The sequence below is a fragment of the Sciurus carolinensis genome, chromosome 3 (assembly GCF_902686445.1).
Source record: "Sciurus carolinensis chromosome 3, mSciCar1.2, whole genome shotgun sequence".
In the NCBI taxonomy this organism is placed as follows: domain Eukaryota; kingdom Metazoa; phylum Chordata; class Mammalia; order Rodentia; family Sciuridae; genus Sciurus; species Sciurus carolinensis.
Genome location: NC_062215.1, coordinates 55,333,711 through 55,355,236, shown reverse-complemented (window position 1 = coordinate 55,355,236; position 21,526 = coordinate 55,333,711). Strand labels below are relative to the sequence as shown.

Here is a 21,526-nt window from a genome sequence, read left to right as displayed (position 1 = left end):
AAATAATAATAAAAAAATTTTTAAAAAGATAGACATATTTAAAATCCAAAAGGGCAGACACAAAGAATCATTGTGTGGCTGTATCTCTGTAGTATGCCCAATCATTGGCCCTCCTGAGCACTTGGCACTATGTGACAAGTACACTTAGTGTGGGCCTGAGAAGCTCATCCTGTGTCCTCTCTCATCTGCTTTCTCAATAAGTGGCAGTAGCTTCAACTCCATATCCAATCTAGAAGTTTCCCTGGTACCCAAATCTGAAGAGTCACTGAGCACCATGTGGTCTCCCAGAAACATCTCTCCACAACCACGACAATGACCCAGGTGTTCATTCTCCCCCCAGACCCCCTGCTTCTTGCATTGCCCCACCCAGCATCCTCCACTTGCTGTCAGGGATCTTTTCAAAATAATACAAAGATCACAACTGTCCTCAAGAACTTTCACAGGCCCACTTTCACTGCCCACTGAATAAAGTCCAAGTATCGTATAACATCATCTGAGACCTACTGCTATCTTGATATCCTCAAACTTAATCTTTATGCCAACAGAATTAAACTAAAAATGTACTGTGATTTCACATCCACCCTACCAACCAGGAGTGCCCCACCACCCCACCCTCACCTTAGGGAGTCACTCATTGCAGGCACACCTTCCCCTCCTTCCTCTCTCACAATTAATCACTAATTCATCTTCCTTCAGCTGACCTTGACTTCCCCACTTTTTGACGCTATTCCATACATTCATCTACATACTTATGAAGTGCACTAACCAAGGGGTGGGAGTGTGGCTAGTAACAAAAATGGGCAAGACTCATGGAGTTTATATTCTGAAGAGGAAGGAACACAAAAATCCAAATAGCAAGTAAAATGCATTGTGCATGATTTGGGCTATAGAAAAAGTAAAGCAGAACAAAGTTGTGGGGAGTCTGGGGGCAGATGTACAATTTTGAATAGGCAGGGTGGTGAGCAAGACTTCATCAAGTGACTTACCTTCGAGTAAAGACCTGAAGTTCATGAGGAAACAAATCATAAGATACTGATTTGTTCCAGATTGTTCCACGCAGAAGAAGGAGCAAATGCAAAGGCCCTGGTGTGTTTAAGAAATAGGGAGGAGGTGAGGCTGCAAATTAGTGCAGCCGCTCTGGAAAGCAGTGTGGAAATTCCTTAGAAAACTTGGAATGGAACCACCATTTGACCCAGTTATCCCCACTCCTTGGCCTATACCCAAAGGACTTAAAATCAGCATACTACAGAGATACAGCCACATCAATGTTCATAGCGGCTCAATTCACAATAGCCAGATTGTGGAACCAACCTAGATGCCCTTCAATGGATGAATGAATAAAGAAACTGTGGTGTATATATACAATGGAATATCACTCAGCCATAAAAAATAATAAAATCATGGCATTTGCAGGCAAATGGATGAAATTGGAGAATATCATGCTAAGTAAGATAAGTCAATCTCAAAAAACCAAAGGACGAATGATCTCACTGATAAGCGGATGATGACACATAATGGGGGGTGGGAGGGGGGCAAGAATGGAGGAAGGAGGGACTGTATAGAGGAATGAGAGAGGTGGGAGGGATGGGGGGGAAGGCAAAAATAACAGAATGAATCAAAAACTATTACCCTAGGTAAATGTATGATTACACAAATGGTATGCCTCTACTTCATGTACAACAGAGAAACAAGTGTATCCCATTTGTTTACAATAAAAATGAATTAAAAAAAAAAAGAAATAGGGAGGAGGTAGTAACAATGGAGCTAAAAGAGATGAGAATAGAGATGACAAGGATCCAGGTCATCAGGATGGATCCCGGTGACCAGGATAAGAACTTTGAATTTTACTCTGAGTAATGTGGGAAAGCATTGTAGAGTTTTGATCAAAAACTGACCTACTGCTGTTTGTTTCTAAGTCTATCCCCACCATAGCATGTGCATTTCTGGGGACCTGGGAGAGGGGGTCCTCCACCTGGACCAGAGGTGTGACCCACAGCAGGTGTTCCATGGTTGCTTGTGGGTGTACATTGAACCACAGGTGGTAAAATCAAGGTCATGGATGTGTGTGTCTCCCACAGGTTGGCCAGCTGTGGCCTCACTGCTGAGAGCTGCAAGGACCTTGCCTTGGGGCTGAGCACCAGCCAGACCCTGACTGAGCTGGAGCTGAACTTCAACTTGATAACAGACGCTGGAGCCCAGCACCTTTTCCAGGAGCTGAGTCAGAATCATTGCAAGCTACAGCGACTGTGGTAATTGTTCCTCCTTGATGGACACTGTCTGGTGAGGGTGGGCATGGACAGGTGGAGGGAGAAGCTGACCATGAGGCAGATTAAGGAAAAAGGCAATGAAAAGGGGGGTCTGCTTTGTGGTGTGGGGAGGAGACTGCAGAAACTCAGTTCACTGTGGAGACTCCCCTAGGGGATGCTCACCCACACCTGGACTGAGGAGGGCAACCTCAGGGTTGCACAAGCAGCAAGAGAGGCCAAGTCCCAGTGGACAAGCCCTTCTCAAGCACCCGTTTTAGTCGCCTTCGCTATTGTCCTATTGGTGAAAGATCCCCTGTTATCTAGAAGCCAGGATTCTGGGGGTAGAGAATAGACTGTAGTTCTTGATGGGAGGACACCACCAAAGGGCACAGGTGCAAGTGGGAACCAGGACAGAACTTTTGTGGCCATTTCACGATCTACCACAGAGGAGGATAATAACAGCACTGACTTCATAGGATTGTTCTGAGATGAAGTGCTCAGGACAGTGTTTGCTTCTATTGCTTTCCTGTCCTCACCTGCCATGGTCTCCCTAATAACAGGTCCTCCTGCTTAGCATGGGGTTCAGTCCTAGAGAACTGAACTCACTGGTGTCCACCTGACTCAGTCTTTTACTACTGTCTTCATCTGGGGGGTAAAGCCATGCCCTCTACCATAGGGAAACAAAAGTGGATTGCTCCCATCTTCCTAGTCTCTCTGAATCCCCACCCTGATGCACAAAATTACACACACATATGCACTCAGGTCTCACAGCTGCCATCAGGTCTCCTTTTGGCTTCTGCCTGAGCCCCAAGAGTTGTTTGTTCACATCTCTAGTCCTATTTGCACTTCCTTCCCTTCTTTTCAAGGTCAAATCTTCCCCTTCACAGAGCCATTACCTGTTTCCCCACTCAATGATCCTGAGCAAAGAGGTGAATGGGATACTAGGATGGAAAGGGAAGCCACTAGGATCTCTTTCCAACACCAGGAATCAGCCATCCCTGGAAGGCTAGGAACTCTGTCACATCCATAATATTTTGTCCTTATTGCATCTACAAATGACAAAATGAAGTCAAAGTTTAAATTATTTTCACAAAGCTGTGTAGGCAGGAAGCAGTAGCAATGGGTTTTGAAGCCACATCAAAATCTACTTGCCAAATGCCCCCTTTTAGCCAAGCCCTTTAAGTGACACACTACCAGGTTGGTCAGCAGATACATCCTGAGTCTTCTGCTGCAAGCAGAGCGGATTCAGCTGTGGAAGCTAAAGGTGGCAGAAGTTGGACTGAGATGCCAAGAGCAGAAGATCTCCAGACAGCCATCACCAGGAGAACGTCTATATATACATATTGCACATGCACAGCCTCTTCTTGTATAAAAGGTCACAAATGCTGTTCTGCACCTTGCTTCATCATTTAAAATAGATCTTAGAGACAGTCCCACAACAAAACATAACAGTTGGTCCATTCTTTTTAATGGCAGCATGGAATTTCACTACACGAATTTGCCATTAGTTTTTGAAGGTCTATGTAGCCTGAGACACAGTATATTATCTGTAGATTAAATTCTGAGAATTTCTGGGTAATGACTATGTGCACTGCTAATTTTACCTTCTAAAGAGGATGTACTAATTAAGGAGAACATTGTTGAAGCTGCATGTGGTGGTGCACACCTGTAATCCCAGCAACTCAGGAGGCTGAGGCAAGAGGATCTCGAGTTCAAAGCCAGCCTCAGCAACTTAGCAAAGCCCTAAGCAACTTAGTGAGATCCTGTCTCTAAATAAAAAAGAAAAGTGGTATATATATATATCTCCCCACAATGGAATATTACTCCACCATAAAGAATGATAAAATTATGGCATTTGCAGGCAAATGGATGAAATTGGAGAATATCATGCTAAGTGAGATAAGCCAATCTCAAAAAACCAAAGGACATATGATCTTGCTGATAAGCGGATGATGACACATAATGGGGGGTGGGAGGGGTTAGTGTTAGGATTAGTGTTAGGGTTAGGATTAGGGAGGGGGGCAAGAATGGAGGAAGGAAGGACTGTATAGAGGGAAAAGAGGGGTGGGAGAGGTGGGGGGAAGGGAAAAAATAACAGAATGAATCAAACAACATTACCCTATGTAAATTTATGATTTCACAAATGGTATGCCTTGACTCCATGTACAGAGAAACAACATGTATCCCATTTGTTTACAATAAAAAAAAATATTTTGAAAAAAAATAAAAATAAAAAATGAAAAAGAGCTGGGAATGTGACTCAGCAGTTAAGCACCCCTGGGTTCAATCCCTGGTGCCAAAAAAGGGGGGGCATTTTTTTTTATTTGTTTTCTGTTATTTTATCCCTTCCCCCCCACCCCTCCCACCCCTCCCACCCCTCCCACCCCTCTTACCCCTCTTACCCCTCTTTTCCCTCTATACAGTCCTTCCTTCCTCCATTCTTACCACTCTCCTTATCCCTAACCCTAAACCTAAACCTAATCCTAACGCTAACCCCTCCCACCCCCCATTATATGTCCTCATCCGCTTATCAGTGAGATCATTCGTCCTTTAGTTTTTTGAGATTGGCTTATCTTACTTAGCATGATATTCTCCAATTTCATCCATTTGCCTGTAAATGCCATAATTTTATCATTCTTCATGGCGGAGTAATATTCTACTGTATATATATATATATATGCCACAGTTTCTTTGTCCATTCATCAATTGAAGGGCATCTAGGTTGGTTCCACAATCTGGCTATGGTGAATTGAGCAGCTATGAACATTGTCGTGGCTGTATCTCTGTAGTGTGCTGATTTTAAGTCCTTTGGGTATAGGCCAAGGAGTGGGTAGCTGGTTCAAATGGTGGTTCCATTCCAAGCTTTCTGAGGAATCTCCACATTGCTTTCCAGAGTGGCTGCACTAATTTTCAAGCCCACCAGCAATGTATAAGTGTACCTTTTTCCCCACATCCTCACCAACACCTATTGTTGCTTGTGTTCTTGATAATCGCCATTCTAATTGGGGTGAGATGGAATCTTAGGGTAGTTTTGATTTGCATTTCTCTTATTACTAGAGATGTTGAACATTTTTCCATATGTTTGTTGATTGCTTGTAGATCTTCTTCTGTGAAGTGTCTGTTCATATCCTTAGCCCATTTGTTGATTGGATTATTTGTATTCTTGGTGTAGAGTTTTTTGAGTTCTTTATATAATCTGGAAATTAGCACTCTATCTGAAGTATGATTGGCAAAGATTTTCTCCCACTCTGTAGGCTCTCTCTTCACATTGCTGATAGTTTCCTTTGCTGAGAGAAAGCTTTTTAGTTTGAATCTATCAAGGGGGGGGCATTTTTTACCAAGATTAAATAGGCCACAATAAGTTATCCCCAAGCACACAGCACCAGCCCCTTCTCAGGGCATGTCTGAGCTACCCCACTTCAGAATACAGTGCAAGGTAAAAGGGAACTTTATTTGGAAAAACAGTAAAACCAGCCTTCCCCACCATCCTTGCTTCTTCCAGATGAGCAATCCCATCATCTCCCTATGATTCTTGGCCCATGAATAGTAAGAATCACGCTGTTCTGGACATCATGGAGCATGAGCCTTTCCCCAAGTCCAGAAGCAGCTGACCAATGGATCCCTATGTTCATTCCATTTGACCTGCAGCTCAACTTTGGGAGACAGTTATCCACACAGATAAGACAAGGCAGACTAAAGAGCTTAGCACTGCTCAGAGCAGCATGCTACCTGTGATACATGGCCCTGGCCTGGGCCAGCACATACTCCAGACCCCAATATGTATTGGAGAATCCAGGATAGGCCCTGAATTCCAGTAGAATTCCAGTAGAATTCTGTTCATATATTAGAAACTCACTAGTTTTTCTCCTCGACTGAGCATCCTGTGTCACTGACTTCGGGTATTTGGCAGAGCCAATGTGGTTAACAACTAAACCCACACACACCAATGGGACACTGAGTAAATTGCTCATACAAGATTGATATTGTGCATGGGCAGATTTTGTATGCCTCACACAGGAGTGAGAAAGGGAGGTTGCCTACATCCTGAGTGGTTCCTGGGTTGCAAATTAAATTCCATAAGTTAGTGATTAATTTTCCTGAGAGGATAATTAAAACCTCCCAAGTTACCACAAGCCAGGAAAGTCTTTTCATTCCCTTTTTTTTTTTGGTACCAGAGTTTGAACTCAATCAGGTTCACTTAACCACTGAGCCACATCCCCAACCCTTTTTTGTATTTTTTTATTTAGACACAGGATCTCACTGATTTGCTTAAGTCTTCACTAAGTCCATGAGGCTGACTTCGAACTCATGATCCTCCTGCCTCAGCCTCCCAAGGCTCTGGGATTACAGGCGTGTGCCACCATACCCAACCTTTATGTTCCTTTAATGTCACCCAGGAACACCAAAGGGCCACAGTAATTAACCAGACCCCAGTTACCTAAAGGAATGACTCCTCCAGACAATGACTGTGGGCCTGTGTGTATCTCTCCTGCAGGCTGGTCAGCTGTGGTCTCACTTCCAGCTGCTGCCAGGACCTGGCCTTTGTGCTCAGCTGCAGCCCCAGCCTGACGGAGCTAGACCTGCAGCAGAATGATCTGGGCGACCATGGTGTGAGGCTGCTGTACAAGGGGCTCAAGCATCCCACCTGCCAACTCACACTCCTGTGGTAAGAGCCCTGTGGGTCCCTTCTGGTGAGGTGGAGGTGGGGTGCCAGAGGACAGGAGAAGGAGAAGGATAAATGCATAGCCCAGGTGGTGTGGACTCCTTATCATCTGTGCCAGTCATATTATGTGACCTGGGCAAGTCACTATCTCATCTGAAATGGTTTCTTCATCTATGTAATGGGAATATTGTGCCCACCTTGTAGATTATACTGAAATAAACTACATAGAAAAACAAAGATGGTGCCAGGAAGAGATGAGCATGATCACCTGATAATTATTGGTGAGACTGCATGTTCTAAGGGTCTCTCCCATATTCACCTCACTCCAGGTAGTGCTTCATCCATTATTTACTCATTCGCTGATTCCTGGCTAGTTTCCCATGTGTCAGGCACTGCCTAGGCCCTAGGGATACAATAGTGAGCAAACAGAAATGGACCCTTCCCTCCCGAAGCATACAGGATCAATGGTTACTTGTCAAACCTTGGCCTTCTCAAAGGAGAACTTGCTTCCTGAAATCCTGAGATGGCTTCTGCCTCCCCGCTCCTGGAGCCTGGGCTTGGTGAACAGGGACCAGCTTCAACTTCAAGGACTCCATCTTCCTCCCCCAAAGAACAGCTCTGACAGCAATAATGGTGACAATGTATGGCCTTTTGCAGATGTAGGCTCTTTCACCCTGCCTCACAGTGGGCAGAGCAGGAGCAACCAATTCCAGGTTATAGATTGAGGACACAGAGGCCCAGAGAAGGCAGTAACTACCTTAAACACAACAGAAATCCTAGGATTCTCTCCTTCCAGCCTCTGGGAAGGAAATCCCAGGACCAAGTGTAGGCAACAATAACCAAAACAGTTTTGGCACCATAATGAAAGCACAAATAACTGGGATAAGAGCAGACTTCATGGATCAGCTATGCCTTTTATTCAGCAGCAGAGTCAGGCATCAGATGGGCTCACTTTCTGGGTAGAAAATGGTCCCAATTACAGGAGAGATATGGGTTTATGTGGGTTACATTAGGAGGTGTCTTAGTCCTTAAAGACTTTAACAGGATGTGAGGAAAATGTTGCAAACATCTGGAATGTGTTTTCACTGGGCATAGTTCTTATAGGGCAGGGATGGAGGGTTCAGAGCAGAATCCAGTGCTTGTCTGACTTTCTGGGGTCATTGTATTGACATGGGGACAAGACTGATGTGTGGTTTCACTGCCACTGAGAGAGAATTTATTTGGGAAAGGATCCCTCTCCCCAGGGACTACTATCTTCAGATTGCTGGTTATCTCCTTTCCAGGGTTTGTTTGGTCACTGGGAGATGATCGATTGGAAGGATCAAAGTTTTGACTTCTCTCTCCCTCCCTCCTCCGGGGTCACTGACTATCTTGGGGAGTTTTATCATTTCCATATCCTTCACTTAGGACCTAGGTAATCACTCTGAATAGCCATTCTATGGTGGACACTGTGAAGTGTTGCCCAGAGCCCCTTCAGGAATGAAGATGCATCCCCCCACCACTGGAGATGCCGATGGTAGCTGGCCACAGGGATGTCCTCTGCCAATGACAACCACTTCACCCAAGGTCATGGCCCCTCCCTCAAACAGCCTGCATCCAATGACCTGCCCGTGTTGGGGTGTAAGGTCCCAGTCCCTCATCCTAGTTCCAAAGGGTCATTTCATTCCAGCTTCAGAAGTCCCCATGAGCTAGCCAAGGCCACCAATGAGACGACATCACAGCAGTTTCCACCTCTGCTCTCTCTCCCCTTGTCCTGGAGTTGACCCAAGAACATGCCCTAATAAACTTCCTCGCTCTATCTCCATCTCAGAGTCTGATTCCCAGGGAACCTGTGACAGTTCCTTTAGCAGGTAGTGGAACCCAGGATCTGGGTCCTTGAGGGTCTTGGGATCATGTGAAGAATCCCAGGATAACCAGACCTCCCCTGTGCTTGCAGGTTGGACTATACCCTTTTGAGTGACCAAGTGAGGGAAGAGCTGAGGGCCCTGGAAGAAGAGACACCCAGGTTGCTCATCTCCAGCAGATGGTAAGGGTGAACCCGAACCTCTCCGGCTGACCCAGGCCGAGGGCTGAGCCCTTGCAGCTGGTCCAGAGCTAAAGGTGGACAAAGAGTCTTGGGGTGGTGGGAGGGACAAACAGAGCCTGGAAGAAACCAAGAAAACCACAGAAGCCAGAGTGAGGTCGGTTTTGTGGTTGTTTAGTGAAAATAGAATCATATCACCTGCTTGCTTAAGCTCTTCCACTTGACAAATAAGGAGACAAAAAAGTGAGTGAGTGAGTGAGTGAGTGAGCGAGTGAGTGAGTGAATCCTGAGCCCAGCAGAGCATGGTAAGGAGTGACTGCCAGTTCCATAGATGGAATGATGACCACAAGGGGGAGACAAAGACAAAGGCACAGAGACCTTTCAGGGAAAGACCACCATCTCATCTCCCCTATTACCACCTCCACCCACACTTGTATGCATCCCCTGGACTTGGGTGAGCACCTCAGAGCAAGAGAGTTCGTCCTCCACCCCAGGGAATGCACTGTGGCCCCCATGTTCTCCTAGTTTGGCACATTTCAGCACCTGACAGTGAAGTCTTTCTGTCCTCAAGTTCTTGGCTGCTGTGTACCTCACCATAAATGGAAAGGAAAGGGCACCTAGGTTTAAGGCACAGAGTCATCCATTCATTAAACAAACATTCTCTGTGTATGAGGTACTATTTGGGGAACTGAGGACACAGCAGTGAACAAGACACAGTTCAATCTCCAGGAGCTCGGTCTGTCACTGGAAGGGGTGCAGGGAGGTCCTAGATGGGGGATCTCAACTCAGAATAATGAAGTGCTTGACATACATCAGAGAAAAGAATTTCAATGTGTCAGAGAGGTACAAGAAGACATTTATTCAGGAAAGCAAAGAGAATATATTCAAGACAGAATGTGGGCTATCTTAAATGAGACAGCACTTTGGGGGGGCTTGTGTTCTCCTTTTAAAAGAAACTTTGTGAGAAAAAACAAATTTTGTAAGCGGTAAGCATGGAAAGGTATGGGTGGATGATATTCCTCTGATGATTGCAAGATGGTTTATGGTGGTCTGGCTGTTCTCAGGATCTTCGACATTGTCTGCATTATCTGATCAATAGATAATGTTTGGAATATTCCCTATGTTATAGATTGCTTAAAATATTATATCTCCCTTTGCTCCATCTGTCCTAAAAGTACGTGGCACATTTTCATGAGTGAATTTCCAGTAACACTAAGATTGTGAATAAATATTTGGAGATGTCCTAGAAATTTGGGAGTGACAGGCCTTAGAAAAAAAAAAAAAAATGGGCTTGGGGAGTGACAGGCCTGGGAGGGATTGTGGCTGGGGACATGAAGTGTGAGGAACTTTAGCACGAGGCTTTCAGATTAATGTTATAGTCTCATTTTCCTTCCTTTTGACTCCTTTCTTTTATTTTTTCTATCTCAAGTCCAGCAGAGAGACAGGCACAAGTTCTGCCACAAGTCTGTTTAATTGCTCCTGGGGTGGGTGTGAGTGCACTAATGGGCCTGTTTGACCTTGTCCAAGGAGCTGAGTTGAGCTCTGAAAGATGGGACAGGTCAGCTGAACTGAGAAGGGGAGGATTCCAGGCAGAGACTCTGAGGCAGGAGACAGCTCAGCTCCTTTGAGGAACAGCAGGAGACCAGAGCGTGGAGCAGTGCTACTCAAAGTGTTGTCCATGGACCAGCAGCATCAGTCTCGCCATCACCAGGGAGCTTCTCGGAAATGCAAATTCTTAGGCCCTACTCCAGACCTACTAAACTGGAATCTCTGGGGTGGGGACATTTTCCTTCAATGGAATCTGTTTTAACAAACCCTCCATGCAATTTTTAAGCACCCACACACAGTTTGAGAGTCACTGATCTAGAGATCAGTGAGTAGGGAGAAAATGGCACAGGTGGGGTTGGAGAGGGACACAGGCCATAGCAAGGCCCATTGAACCATTTTAAGAACTTCTTATTTCCCTCAGAAGCAATTAAGAGACATAACAGGACTTTAGCAGTAGTGATATATTGGATTCATACTTTAAGATCAGCTACTGTGTAGAAAATGTGCTAGAGAGAGACCCAGAGCAGAAGCAGGGATACTATAGTGGTTCAGGCCACAGATGCAAGGCCCTGGAACTAGGATAGAGGCTCTGGAGGCAGAGAATAGAGAATAGAAAGGAGAGCTATTGGGAGGTATTATCAAGGTGATCAGCTATCAGGGTGGGCAAATGTCTTAGTTTCTTTTGTGCTGCCATAACAGGATATATGAAACTGGGTACTTTATAAAGAGCAGAGATTGTTTCTTACAGTTCTAAAGGCTGGGAAGTCCAAGGTGGAGAAACTTGCATCTGGAAAGGCCCTTCTCTCTGCATTATCCATGGAAGAAAGCAGAAGAGCCAGAGAGTACATGTGAGAGAGTAAAAAGGGGCTGAACTTGCTTTTATAACAAATCCACCCTCAACTCAACAAATCCACCCCTGTGATGATGACATCAACCTACAGATGAGAGCACTGCCATCGTGACCTCATCACATTTAAAAAGCTCCCACCTCCCAACACCATTGCACAGGGGATTAACTTCCTCATGCATGATCTTTTGGGGACACATCAACACATCAAACCACAGCAGGGAGGAAGGAATCAGGATGTTGCCCCAATTCTGGCATGGGTGCATGGGTGGATGGAGACCATTCACAGAGACAGAGACCACAGAAGCATGGGACTGGGTTTGAACTTAGATAAGTTGAATTTCCCACGTGGGGATGTCATGTAGACATCCCTAGCTTCCCCCAAGATCTAAGGGAAAATGAACTTCTCTGGCAGGAAGCCAAGTGTGATGATCCCTACTGGGAACCTGGATGGAGGAGAGATGGGTAAGAGCATGTCCTCACTCAAGCGGCAGAGATCACAATCAGGTATTTGAAGGGACTGGACTGGGAGCCTCATGATGAAATGGGTAGCTCTGAGACATGGGATGATCTCCACCTCCCTACCTCTGGAATAGGATGGGGTTTCCCATCTAGAAGGGTCCTGCCTTGTGCAAGATATTCTGGTTGCAAGAACCTGGAGGAATTTCTGCTTCCCTCTCTCCCAGCCTTGGCTGCTGCTGCCTGTCTCCAATGTCTATGGCATGCATCAGACTACAATTCTGGGCTCCTGAGTTCAAGGAGTCACCTTTCCATCCCTGCTCATCCATCTTTTGAGCCGTCCACTTAGGGCATTCTGAAAAGAGTGATACTCTGAACCAGTGTGGAAGGGGAGGTGGACAGAGGCTGGGTCAAAGGTCAGTGGAGGGATTAGGCTCAGATAGTGGGCAGCCCCAAGAGCAGGAATGGGAACTACAGACACACTCCCTGCCAAAGTCCAGGCAGGCCAGCCTAAAGAAGGCCTGCTGTAGGGGGCTAGGGAGAACACTTAGGAGAACACTGACCACTGTCCTGCCTATTCCAGAGGGAGGCTCCCCACAAGTAGCACAAGCGGAATCCTTCCATCTGTCTTCTTGTGCCTCTTTGGAGGACTTGCACACAGAGTCTGTGGGAACTGAAGAAAACTTCTGGGGCCCCACAGGGCCTGTGGCTCCTGAGATGGTGGACAAAGAGAGGAGCCTGTACCGGTGAGTGAGGGGTCTCTGCCTGTCCCAGGTTGGTCTCCTGTGCCCCACTCCCCACTAGGTACTCTCCCCTTACCAAATCAGCAGGCAGGGACTGGACTTAGATACTAGGTGTGTAGTTTTTATTATGTAAAAAAAAATGTTTTATTGTGAAAAGTTTCAACTGTACACAAAAAACAGTGCAAAGAACATTCATATCCCATTACCCAATTTCAGTCACCATTTTGCCAAATTCAATTATTCTCTTTCATTCTTTTTCATTATTGTTACAATATTTTAAATCCAAGACATTGGGTTATTATCCTTAAATATTTCATTTGGCATACCCAGAAAAACAAAAATACTTTTTCTTCTATAACCACCATGCCATTGTAACACCTAACAAAGCTGACATGAGTTTTTGTATCATCTAACACCCAGTCTGTATTCAAATTTGCTCAGTTATCTAAAATGCATGCTTCCTGGTGAACAAACAAGATCTGCTCATTACATTTGATTATATCTCTTAAATCTCTTTTAATCTATATGCTTCCATTGTATTAATAGCTACTATGTGATAATTACCCTACTGGTAGGGGGAACCCTAAGATGAATATGGTAAGCCTACTCTCCAAGCATCTGTATCTCATGAGTCATAAATGTCTATAATCAAAATCATGATCTCTTACATAACAAATATGTCACCGCTCACCAAACACTGTCAAGTCATTTTCTCAGACGGGAGATAGTATCACTCCCAATTCGCATTTACAGAAAGTGGCATCTGTCTACCAGACCATGTGCCACGTGGAGAACCAAGTGAAAAGTCACTTAAAATCTCTAAAAAGTATTGTTTTTAGCTCCAAGAGTTATCATTAATATCAGCATGTAGATTGCTATTCACTACTGGTAAGTAGGTCATTTAGTAATAATAATAATTGGCAAGAACACTTGCCCATTTCATCATGGTCATCATGGTAATAGAAATAGCTATATTATTCAGCCATAAAGAAGAATAATATTATGGCATTTGCAGATAAATGGATGGAATTGGAAAATATCATGCTAAGTGAAATAAGCCAATCCCAAAAGATCAAAGACCAAATGTTTTCCCTGATAAATGGATGATGATATATAATGGGGGTGAGGGGGTGGAGGTGAGAGAAGAATGGAGGAATTTTAGATTATGCAGAGGGAAATGAGAGGGAGGGGGTATGAAAAATGGTTGAATGAGACAGACATCATTACCCTATGTACATGCATGATTACACGAATGGTATGAATCTACATCATGTACAACCACAGAAATGAAAAGATGTACCCCATTTGTGTACAAAGAATCAAAATTCAGTCTTTAAAAATAAAAAAATAATTTAAAAAAAAGCAATAGCTAAGGGCTCCCAGGTCTGTATGAATTGCTGACTTGCATTAGTTTACTCATCACTCACAGCCCTAAGAGATGGGTTTTGCTATTATTCCTAATTACAGATGAGGAAACTGAGGTTAGGAAGGCTAAACAACTTGCTCAGAGATACACAGTCAGAGAGCAGAGGAGCCAGGATTCAAACCAAACCTTGTGACTCTAAAGTCTGAGGTTGTAGCTCCTCTGCTGTATCCACAAGCCCCTGCACCAGGTCTACATCCAGCAGGTGTTCAGGGAGTTTGTATAATTTAGTATCATCTCCCTCTTCTTCCTAGAGTTCACTTCCCTGTGGCTGGTCCCTACTACTGGCCCAACACGGGTCTCAGCTTTGTGGTGAGAAGGGCAGTGACCATCGAGATTGACTTCTGTGCCTGGGACCAGTTCCTAGGCAACACTGTCCCACTGCACAGCTGGATGGTGGCAGGGCCTCTGTTTGACATCAAAGCTGAGCGGGGAGCTGTGGCCGCTGTGTACCTACCTCACTTTGTGGCCCTCCAAGGTAATGAGGGCAGGATAGGGAGGAGGGTGGTAATAATGGGCCTGAGAATATAGAATAATCAATGATAGGAAGGGAGCTCATGGCTTCCTTACTAAGGCAGAGGGTAAGGTTACAGAGGTAGAGACTGAGGTTCTCCCTCATTCCATTCTTGACTGGACACATCTTTTTTCGAAACAAATGTCTCTCAGCCTTATAATTATTTTTACCTAAGTTTACCTGAAAGTTTCCCTAAATAGAAAATGATCAATCCTCAATTATAAGATTAACTAGCATATTAATGTTAAATGTTCTTTACATAGATTGCATCATTCAGGGTCCCAGCAGGAAACAGGTGATATGCTCAGCTAAGATTTTTAAAGAGATTTTTAAAGACAGGATGATGTCAAAGTAAGGTTAGTGAACTAACAAGGAATATTTAGTAGCCAGGGCCTATCAACAATGGTAAACCATTACAAACCCTATAGGCAGGAGAAGACAGAGTTGCCCAATACCATTGGAGAGGGCTGGGGATATAGCTCAGTTGGTAGAGTGCTTACCTAGCATGCATGAGGCCCTGGGTTCAATCCCCAGCATCACCAAAATAACAAACAAACAAAAGAAATTCTTTGGAAAGCTGAAGTCATGGACTTCCTAATATAAGACAGTAGTCATAAAGTCTTCCATCCTCAGTCACCTCCAAAAACTTCCCACAGATAAAGTTCCAAGAACTATATCCTCATGGTCAAAAATCTCACCAACATTAACCACCACAAGTGAGAGCCAGAGGGACCCTCAAGTTCCAGAGTCAGCCCTTTAAATGCTTCAGTTACTGGAATTATCAGAAACAGAAAATAAAATATGTGTGTTTAACATGCTGAAAGAGATAAGTAGTCTTTACGATATGAAGCTGGGCAAGTGGTGTCCATCTGTAATCCCAGCAGCTCGGGAGCCTGAGGCAGGAGGATCACAAGTTCCAAGCCAGCCTCAGCAACATAGTGAGGCCCTGTCTTAAAATAAAAAATAAAAATACTAGCAATGTGGCTCAGTACCCTGGATTCAATCCCTGGTACCAAGAAATAAAATAAAATGTGAGCAAGAAGTCATTAAAAATGATAAATTTTAACAAATTAGATTGACAGAAAATGTGAAAGAAAAAATTTTTTAAAAGATTAACATGGAGGATACCATAAGAAGGTCTCATATACATCTATTTGGAATTCCAGAGCAATATGATAAAGAGAATGGAAAAGATGCAATATTAAAAAAGGAAATTACCAACATTTTTGTAGACTTTCTGAGAGATATGAGACTTCTCAGAATGAGAAATCCCAAAAATCCAAAGCAAGAAAGAGAGGAAAAAGGAATAGCGAAATCAATACTAGACCCATTATGTGACTACATAGTCACAGGAGGCAGGAAGATCATAAGTTTGAGGTTGGCCTCAGGAACTAAGTGAGACCCTGTCTCAAAATAAAAAGGCTGAGGATATAGCTCAGTGGTAAAGTACCCCTGGGTTCCATCCCCTATACCAATAAATAAATAAATTAAATAAACAGGCACACAGACCCCTGTTCTCCTCATTACCTTCCCTATGGCAAGGTGAATTCCCTCATTTGTGTTATACTCACTCCTTTTATCCACCCATCCAAGAAGCTCATCCAGACTAGATTGCTGGGACCCACATTGGCTCTCTGGAACCAATACCTTCTGACTGTACAGCAGTAGAGAGCCCCACATCTACTCAGGTTCAGCAAAATGCATCTTCAAAAGATCTTACTACTTTTTCAGTCCCAGACCCCAAGGGTTCCCAGGAGAACTGAGCCAAGTTGTTTGAGGAAGGAACCACAAGAGTTAAGTGATGATAGAGGTGGTCAAGCTGCATTTCATCCATGATCATAAAGGAAGCCCCTGCTACCCTAAGACACAAACTCATTCAATCTTCATAACCACAATAGGAGGAAGACACTCTTGGTTGCACTTTTCAGATGATATATGGGGAAGTTATATAGTTTGCTCTGAGCTGCATTGCTGGGGGTGGAGTTCAGGCAGTCTTTATTTAACTGCTCTACTGGACAGTCTTTACATGTGAATCCCATTGTCCCTCCTTGAGCATGAGTCAACAGTTCACCTGAGCCTGGAAGGTGCTGACAACTCTCAGCAGAAAGACAGGGCCAGGGTGGCCTCAGGTCACAGGCCCAAGGGCAGGGTTCAAAGAAGTAAGATCCACCTAGAGGATGGGAGCAGCAGTGACCAAGGCAATCGCTGGGCATGAAGGTGGGGAAAAAGGAGGCTGCTAAGGGGCTTCACATGACAGAGTACTTGTGATCATTTCAACGGTGATCTATTCACTGTCTGTCTTCCTTGTTGAACCATGAGCTCCAGCACTGCAGTGCTTATTTGTCCCACTTACCAACTACATCCATGGAGCATCCATAAGTAAATATTAGGCCCAGGCCCAAGACCCTGCCATAGAAACACTCCTATCTCTGATGGCTTATTCTGAATATGTCTAATGAGACCAGCCAAAGGCAACTTCAGACTGAAGGCCCTGGTCTTCCTGCCAATGACACTTGCCCCAGTCATCCCTCAAGCTTCTTCCCCTTCAAACCATAATCTTCTCTGCTGCTACTCTTCTCCCTCCAAATACACTGTTGATCAAGAAGATATGAGAAGGTGATTTTGCTACAGTCTGTAAAAGGGACAATATATGTTCTTAGATGACCCAGAACTTTCCTGGTCTTAGCATTGGAAGTTCTACATCCCAGAAAACTCCTCAGGACATCCTAGCAAGAAGGTAAGTTGGAGAGGCAGAGCACCTTCCAGAATTCAACCAAAATCAGCATGGCACAGAGCATCTGTAAGTGCTACAGACTATGGTCAGAGTGCCAGAATATGTTACCAGGGCTGTGACTGGCTGTTTGGCTTCCCTCCCAGGATTTCAGACATTCTGGTTCTGTGGAGGTCCAGGTGAGACCATTCACCTAGTATCACTGATGACAGTGCCAAGCAAACAGCACCACCTCTTGGAATAGTAATTTGGGAGGCTGGGGAAGGCCATATGCTTTCATATCCTCTTCTCATCCCTTGGTGCTTATTGATTCCAAGTCAATAACCCAAAGGAAATAGAAAAGCTCTCTGCAGAAATATGTGCATTGCAGTACTATTTATCAAGGTGAAAACTTGGAAGCAAACTCAACTCTACAACCAGAGGCAGATGGTGAATTACAAGAGAGAGGCCTCCACTAGTAGGGATCACATGCTGTGATTATGAGAAAGATCTGACAGGTGCTTGCAACAATTTAAACCCTTGTGGGAAAAGCAGGAGAAAAAGCTACCTGGACTAGGATGGATATATGGGAAAAGTGTTGCAGAGAATGACTGTAACGGAAAAGGCAACAATGATCATAATAGCTGTATTGCTTGGTTGGTGAAATTCATATGTGAATTCTTGATTTTCTTTTCAGAAGTACACCACTGTAATATTTTTCATCCAAAAATGCAATTAATAAGTGCATGGTCTTAAGTGATGGTCCTCATGGGTCCCTTCTAGAATTAATATCACTCAGTAATGTTCTGATTGATGCCCACACTAACTAAGGACCTTGTCCAGCTGGATGGATGTCTTGCTACCCAGATACCACCTGCATTTCAGTGGTTGCCTGACAAAATAGCGATGGAGCCAGAACTCCTGATCTCTAAGCCAGTGTTGCTTCCATTCCCAGCCTTCATCTCTTGGAACTCTCTCTTATGGCTTCGACATGCCAACCTGGTACACTGGTCAGAGATTACAATCAAAGAAAGAAATTCTGGTTTGTTTAGGAAGTAAAGAAATGCATTAGAATATTCTTGAATAGCCATATTCTTAACAAAAGGTTATACAACAAGTCTAAGGGGAGGGAGGGAGAGCAGTGAACCAACCATGCTGAGAAACCAAGGACACAGCCAAGGTCACACCAAGAAAATACAAAACCATCTCTACTGCAATCATAGTCCCTGTGGGATCCTTCTGCCATGGGAACCGCTGGACTCTTGACCCTACTGCAACTGCCAAAATTATTTCCAGCCATCTCTTCATCTGAACTTCACCCCTCTAGACTCGAGTCCTGATTAGGAGCACCCACTTAAGTGTTGGTCACACACCTGTGTCATAGCTGCCAGGGAGTAGCTGCTTCCTGCCAATACCCACACAATGGTGGAGGAAGGGGTTCTTCCCAAAATAACAGTTTGAATGGTAGCTAAACAGATGAACAATGTAGGCTGCCCTTGGTCACTCCATTTTCTCACTACCCCATCCTCCTCCTTGTTTTCTACCTACCTAGTCAAACCTGCCAGCATCGCTCATCAGGTCCTCAGAGTTACAGAATCCACACCAGCACAGGTAACCATAGTGTCAGACTCTTTCCCAGCTCTGGGGCCAGCAGCTGGACCTGTGTCTGAGTTTGGGGACTCAAGGGTCAGTGCTCCTGTGGTGCTCCCACCCTGGAGACAGTATTGTCCCTGGCCACTGAAGCCACCTCCCCGAACTGCCCAGACATGCCCTCCTTCCTTATGCTGGGTGTCTTGGTCCATTTGCGGCTGCTATAGTAAAATATTATACACTTGATAGTTTATAAAAAACAAATTTATTTCTCACAGATCTGGAGACTACAGAGTCCAAGATCAAGGTGCCCAGAGATTCAGTGTCGGGCAAGGGCCCTCTTCCTCATTAGAAAGTGCCTTCTAGTTGTAACTTCACAGAATAGAAGGGCTCCCTGGGGTCTCTTTTATAAGGGTGCTAATTCTATTCATGAGGGTTCTACCTCCATGACCTCATCACCTCCCAAATATTCCTGATGCCATCACCTTGGGGGTTAGGATCTAAACATGTGAATTTTGGAAGACCCAAACATTCAGACCATAGCTCTAGGTTTCTCCCAGGAAGATCTCTGAGCCAAAACCCAGGTATCCTACTACCCCAGCCAAGCCTGACTTTGTGAGCACACTGAATCCTCACCTCTTCAAATCGGTTCTTTGACAGGGGGGCATGTGGACATCTCCCTGTTCTATGTGGCCCACTTTAAAGAGGAGGGGATGTTCCTGGAGAAGCCAGCCAGGGTGGAGCCACACTACGCAGTCCTGGAAAACCCCAGCTTCTCCCCGATGGGAATCCTCCTGAGAATGATCCCCACCGCCCTGTGCTTCATCCCCATCACCTCCACCACACTGCTGTACCATCAACTCCGTCCCAAGGAAATCACCTCCTTCCACCTCTACCTGATCCCTAGTGATTGCTCCATTCAGAAGGTGAGGCTAAGAACCAAAAAGGCAAGGTAGACTGACAGTAAACATGAGATGCAACCAGAGAGCCTCCTAGAGGGATCCAGGGTATAAGGATGGGACTCTTGAAGGAAGGAACCTTGATTGGGGTGAATAATCTTGCCCTCTGCTCAATGTGAACTAGTCTTCCAACACTCAAGTCCCCCCAAACTATGCTCACTGTTCCACCACTCACCTCTGGACAGCCTTTTTTTCTTTTGCAACCTCTTTCTAAGAGTCAAAAGGATAGAAAACCTCCATGCCCCAAATTGTGGCCTTTCTCTATCCTCCCTTCTTCTCTGGCAATGACCCTATTTCTACCCTGGCATAGCAGAGGCCAAGCATAGGACTGTCTATGTGACAGTATACCAGGGAAGAGGAAGGCATCTCACTTTATTCAGACAAGATTCTGTAAGGCAGATCTCCCTTAGTCATTTTTCTATACATTCCTCAGGCCATAGATGATGAAGAAAAGAAGTTCCAGTTTGTCCGAATACACAAGCCACCTCCAGTGACACCCCTTTACCTGGGATCCCGCTATACTGTGTCTGCTTCAAGGAAGCTGGAAATCATTCCTAAGGTGAGCATTCCAGATGTTTGCTCCTCAGTGAATCAGAACTCATGCTTAGGAAAGCGTATGGGGAAGGTCTCAGGGCTTTCCCAGGGACCAGGTGAATTGGGATTGAGCAGAAGGCAAGTGGAATTTAAGGTAAGAATGCTTCAAAGATTGGAAGAAAGGAAGTTAGGGGGAGGGAGATCACATTTGGGATGGGGAGTATGATGGGGTTCAACTTGAGGGCACTGGTAAGTGTTTGGACTACAGGGTATTGATGCCTTCCAATCAAAATGCACCAGGAACACACCTGTAATCAAACACACTGGGTTTATTATTTGTTGCAGCAGGAGACTACACACCATGGGAAATTATGAGGGCATCTCAGTAAAAGGTTAAAAAAACTACTTTAGGATCTGGGTCTCAAATGCATAATTGGAGGGAATGTCTAAGGAAACAGATTTGCTCTAGATTGGATATTGTCAGAAAGCAGGAGCAATTCTATGACTGAGCAGTCAACAAATCTTATCTCTAAGAAACAAACTAAAGAAAACAACAATTATTATATATCCAGGCATAATGGTGCATGCTTGTAATCCAGGAAGATTGCAAGTTCAAGACCATTTTGGGCAACTTAGCAAGACCTTGTCTTACACAATAAAAATTTGTAAAAAGGGCAGGGGATGTAGATCATTGATAGAGTGCCCCTGGGTTCAATCTCCAGTACTAAAATAAATAAATAAATAAATAATAAAACTGTAATTGTTAAAGAAATAGCAGTCATTTAGTGTGTGGTGGAGGGATGTTTGGTATTTTCTGGGCTGCCTAGTGACCTGTCTAAGGTAGATGTCCTGTGTATGTCCACCAGGCTGAGCTGCAAGCATCAAATCAGTTTATAATGACACTGAGGTCTAGCTGTAAGCATCAGATCAACTCCTGACACCAGGAGCTGTTTTTGTTCTTTCTCAGTACCACTGTCCTCCTTTGGCCAAAAGCAGATGAGATCGTATTACTGGGCATTCATTCATGATATCATCATTGCCCAGGTTTTGCTGCTTAGGATCAGAGAAGCCTCCATGAATGATGGTCTATAGTTGAACCATGGTTAGATGAGTGTAAGATGAGTCTTTGAACCATCTGAAATGACAGTGGTTATGTACCAACATTTAAGACGCAGGACAGGATATATCAGACAACTACAATTACCAAAACCAAAAGGATCCCAGATTATGAAATCCAATCAAGCAAAACATCAGAATCCAACTGAAT

General features: G+C 44.6%; 1 protein-coding gene and 1 non-coding gene across 4 annotated transcripts in view; both read left to right on the top strand.

Annotated features, from left to right (window-relative positions):
• Window positions 1–21,526, top strand: part of Nlrp1 (NLR family pyrin domain containing 1) — a 50,124-nt gene that overhangs the window by 20,255 nt on the left and 8,343 nt on the right. For 2 of the 3 annotated variants that reach the window (XM_047544900.1, XM_047544902.1), the window contains exons 7-14: window positions 2,079–2,249; window positions 6,742–6,912; window positions 8,846–8,935; window positions 11,743–11,834; window positions 12,370–12,532; window positions 14,207–14,430; window positions 19,427–19,692; window positions 20,159–20,284. In XM_047544900.1, the coding sequence (XP_047400856.1) occupies window positions 2,079–2,249; window positions 6,742–6,912; window positions 8,846–8,935; window positions 11,743–11,834; window positions 12,370–12,532; window positions 14,207–14,430; window positions 19,427–19,692; window positions 20,159–20,284 (1,303 nt within the window). The remainder of the gene's footprint in view (window positions 1–2,078; window positions 2,250–6,741; window positions 6,913–8,845; window positions 8,936–11,742; window positions 11,835–12,369; window positions 12,533–14,206; window positions 14,431–19,426; window positions 19,693–20,158; window positions 20,285–21,526) is intronic. The other variant, XM_047544901.1, reaches the window with a different exon arrangement.
• On the top strand, window positions 14,936–15,008 carry Trnaa-agc (transfer RNA alanine (anticodon AGC)). The gene has a single exon. It is a non-coding gene; the product is annotated as a tRNA-Ala (tRNA).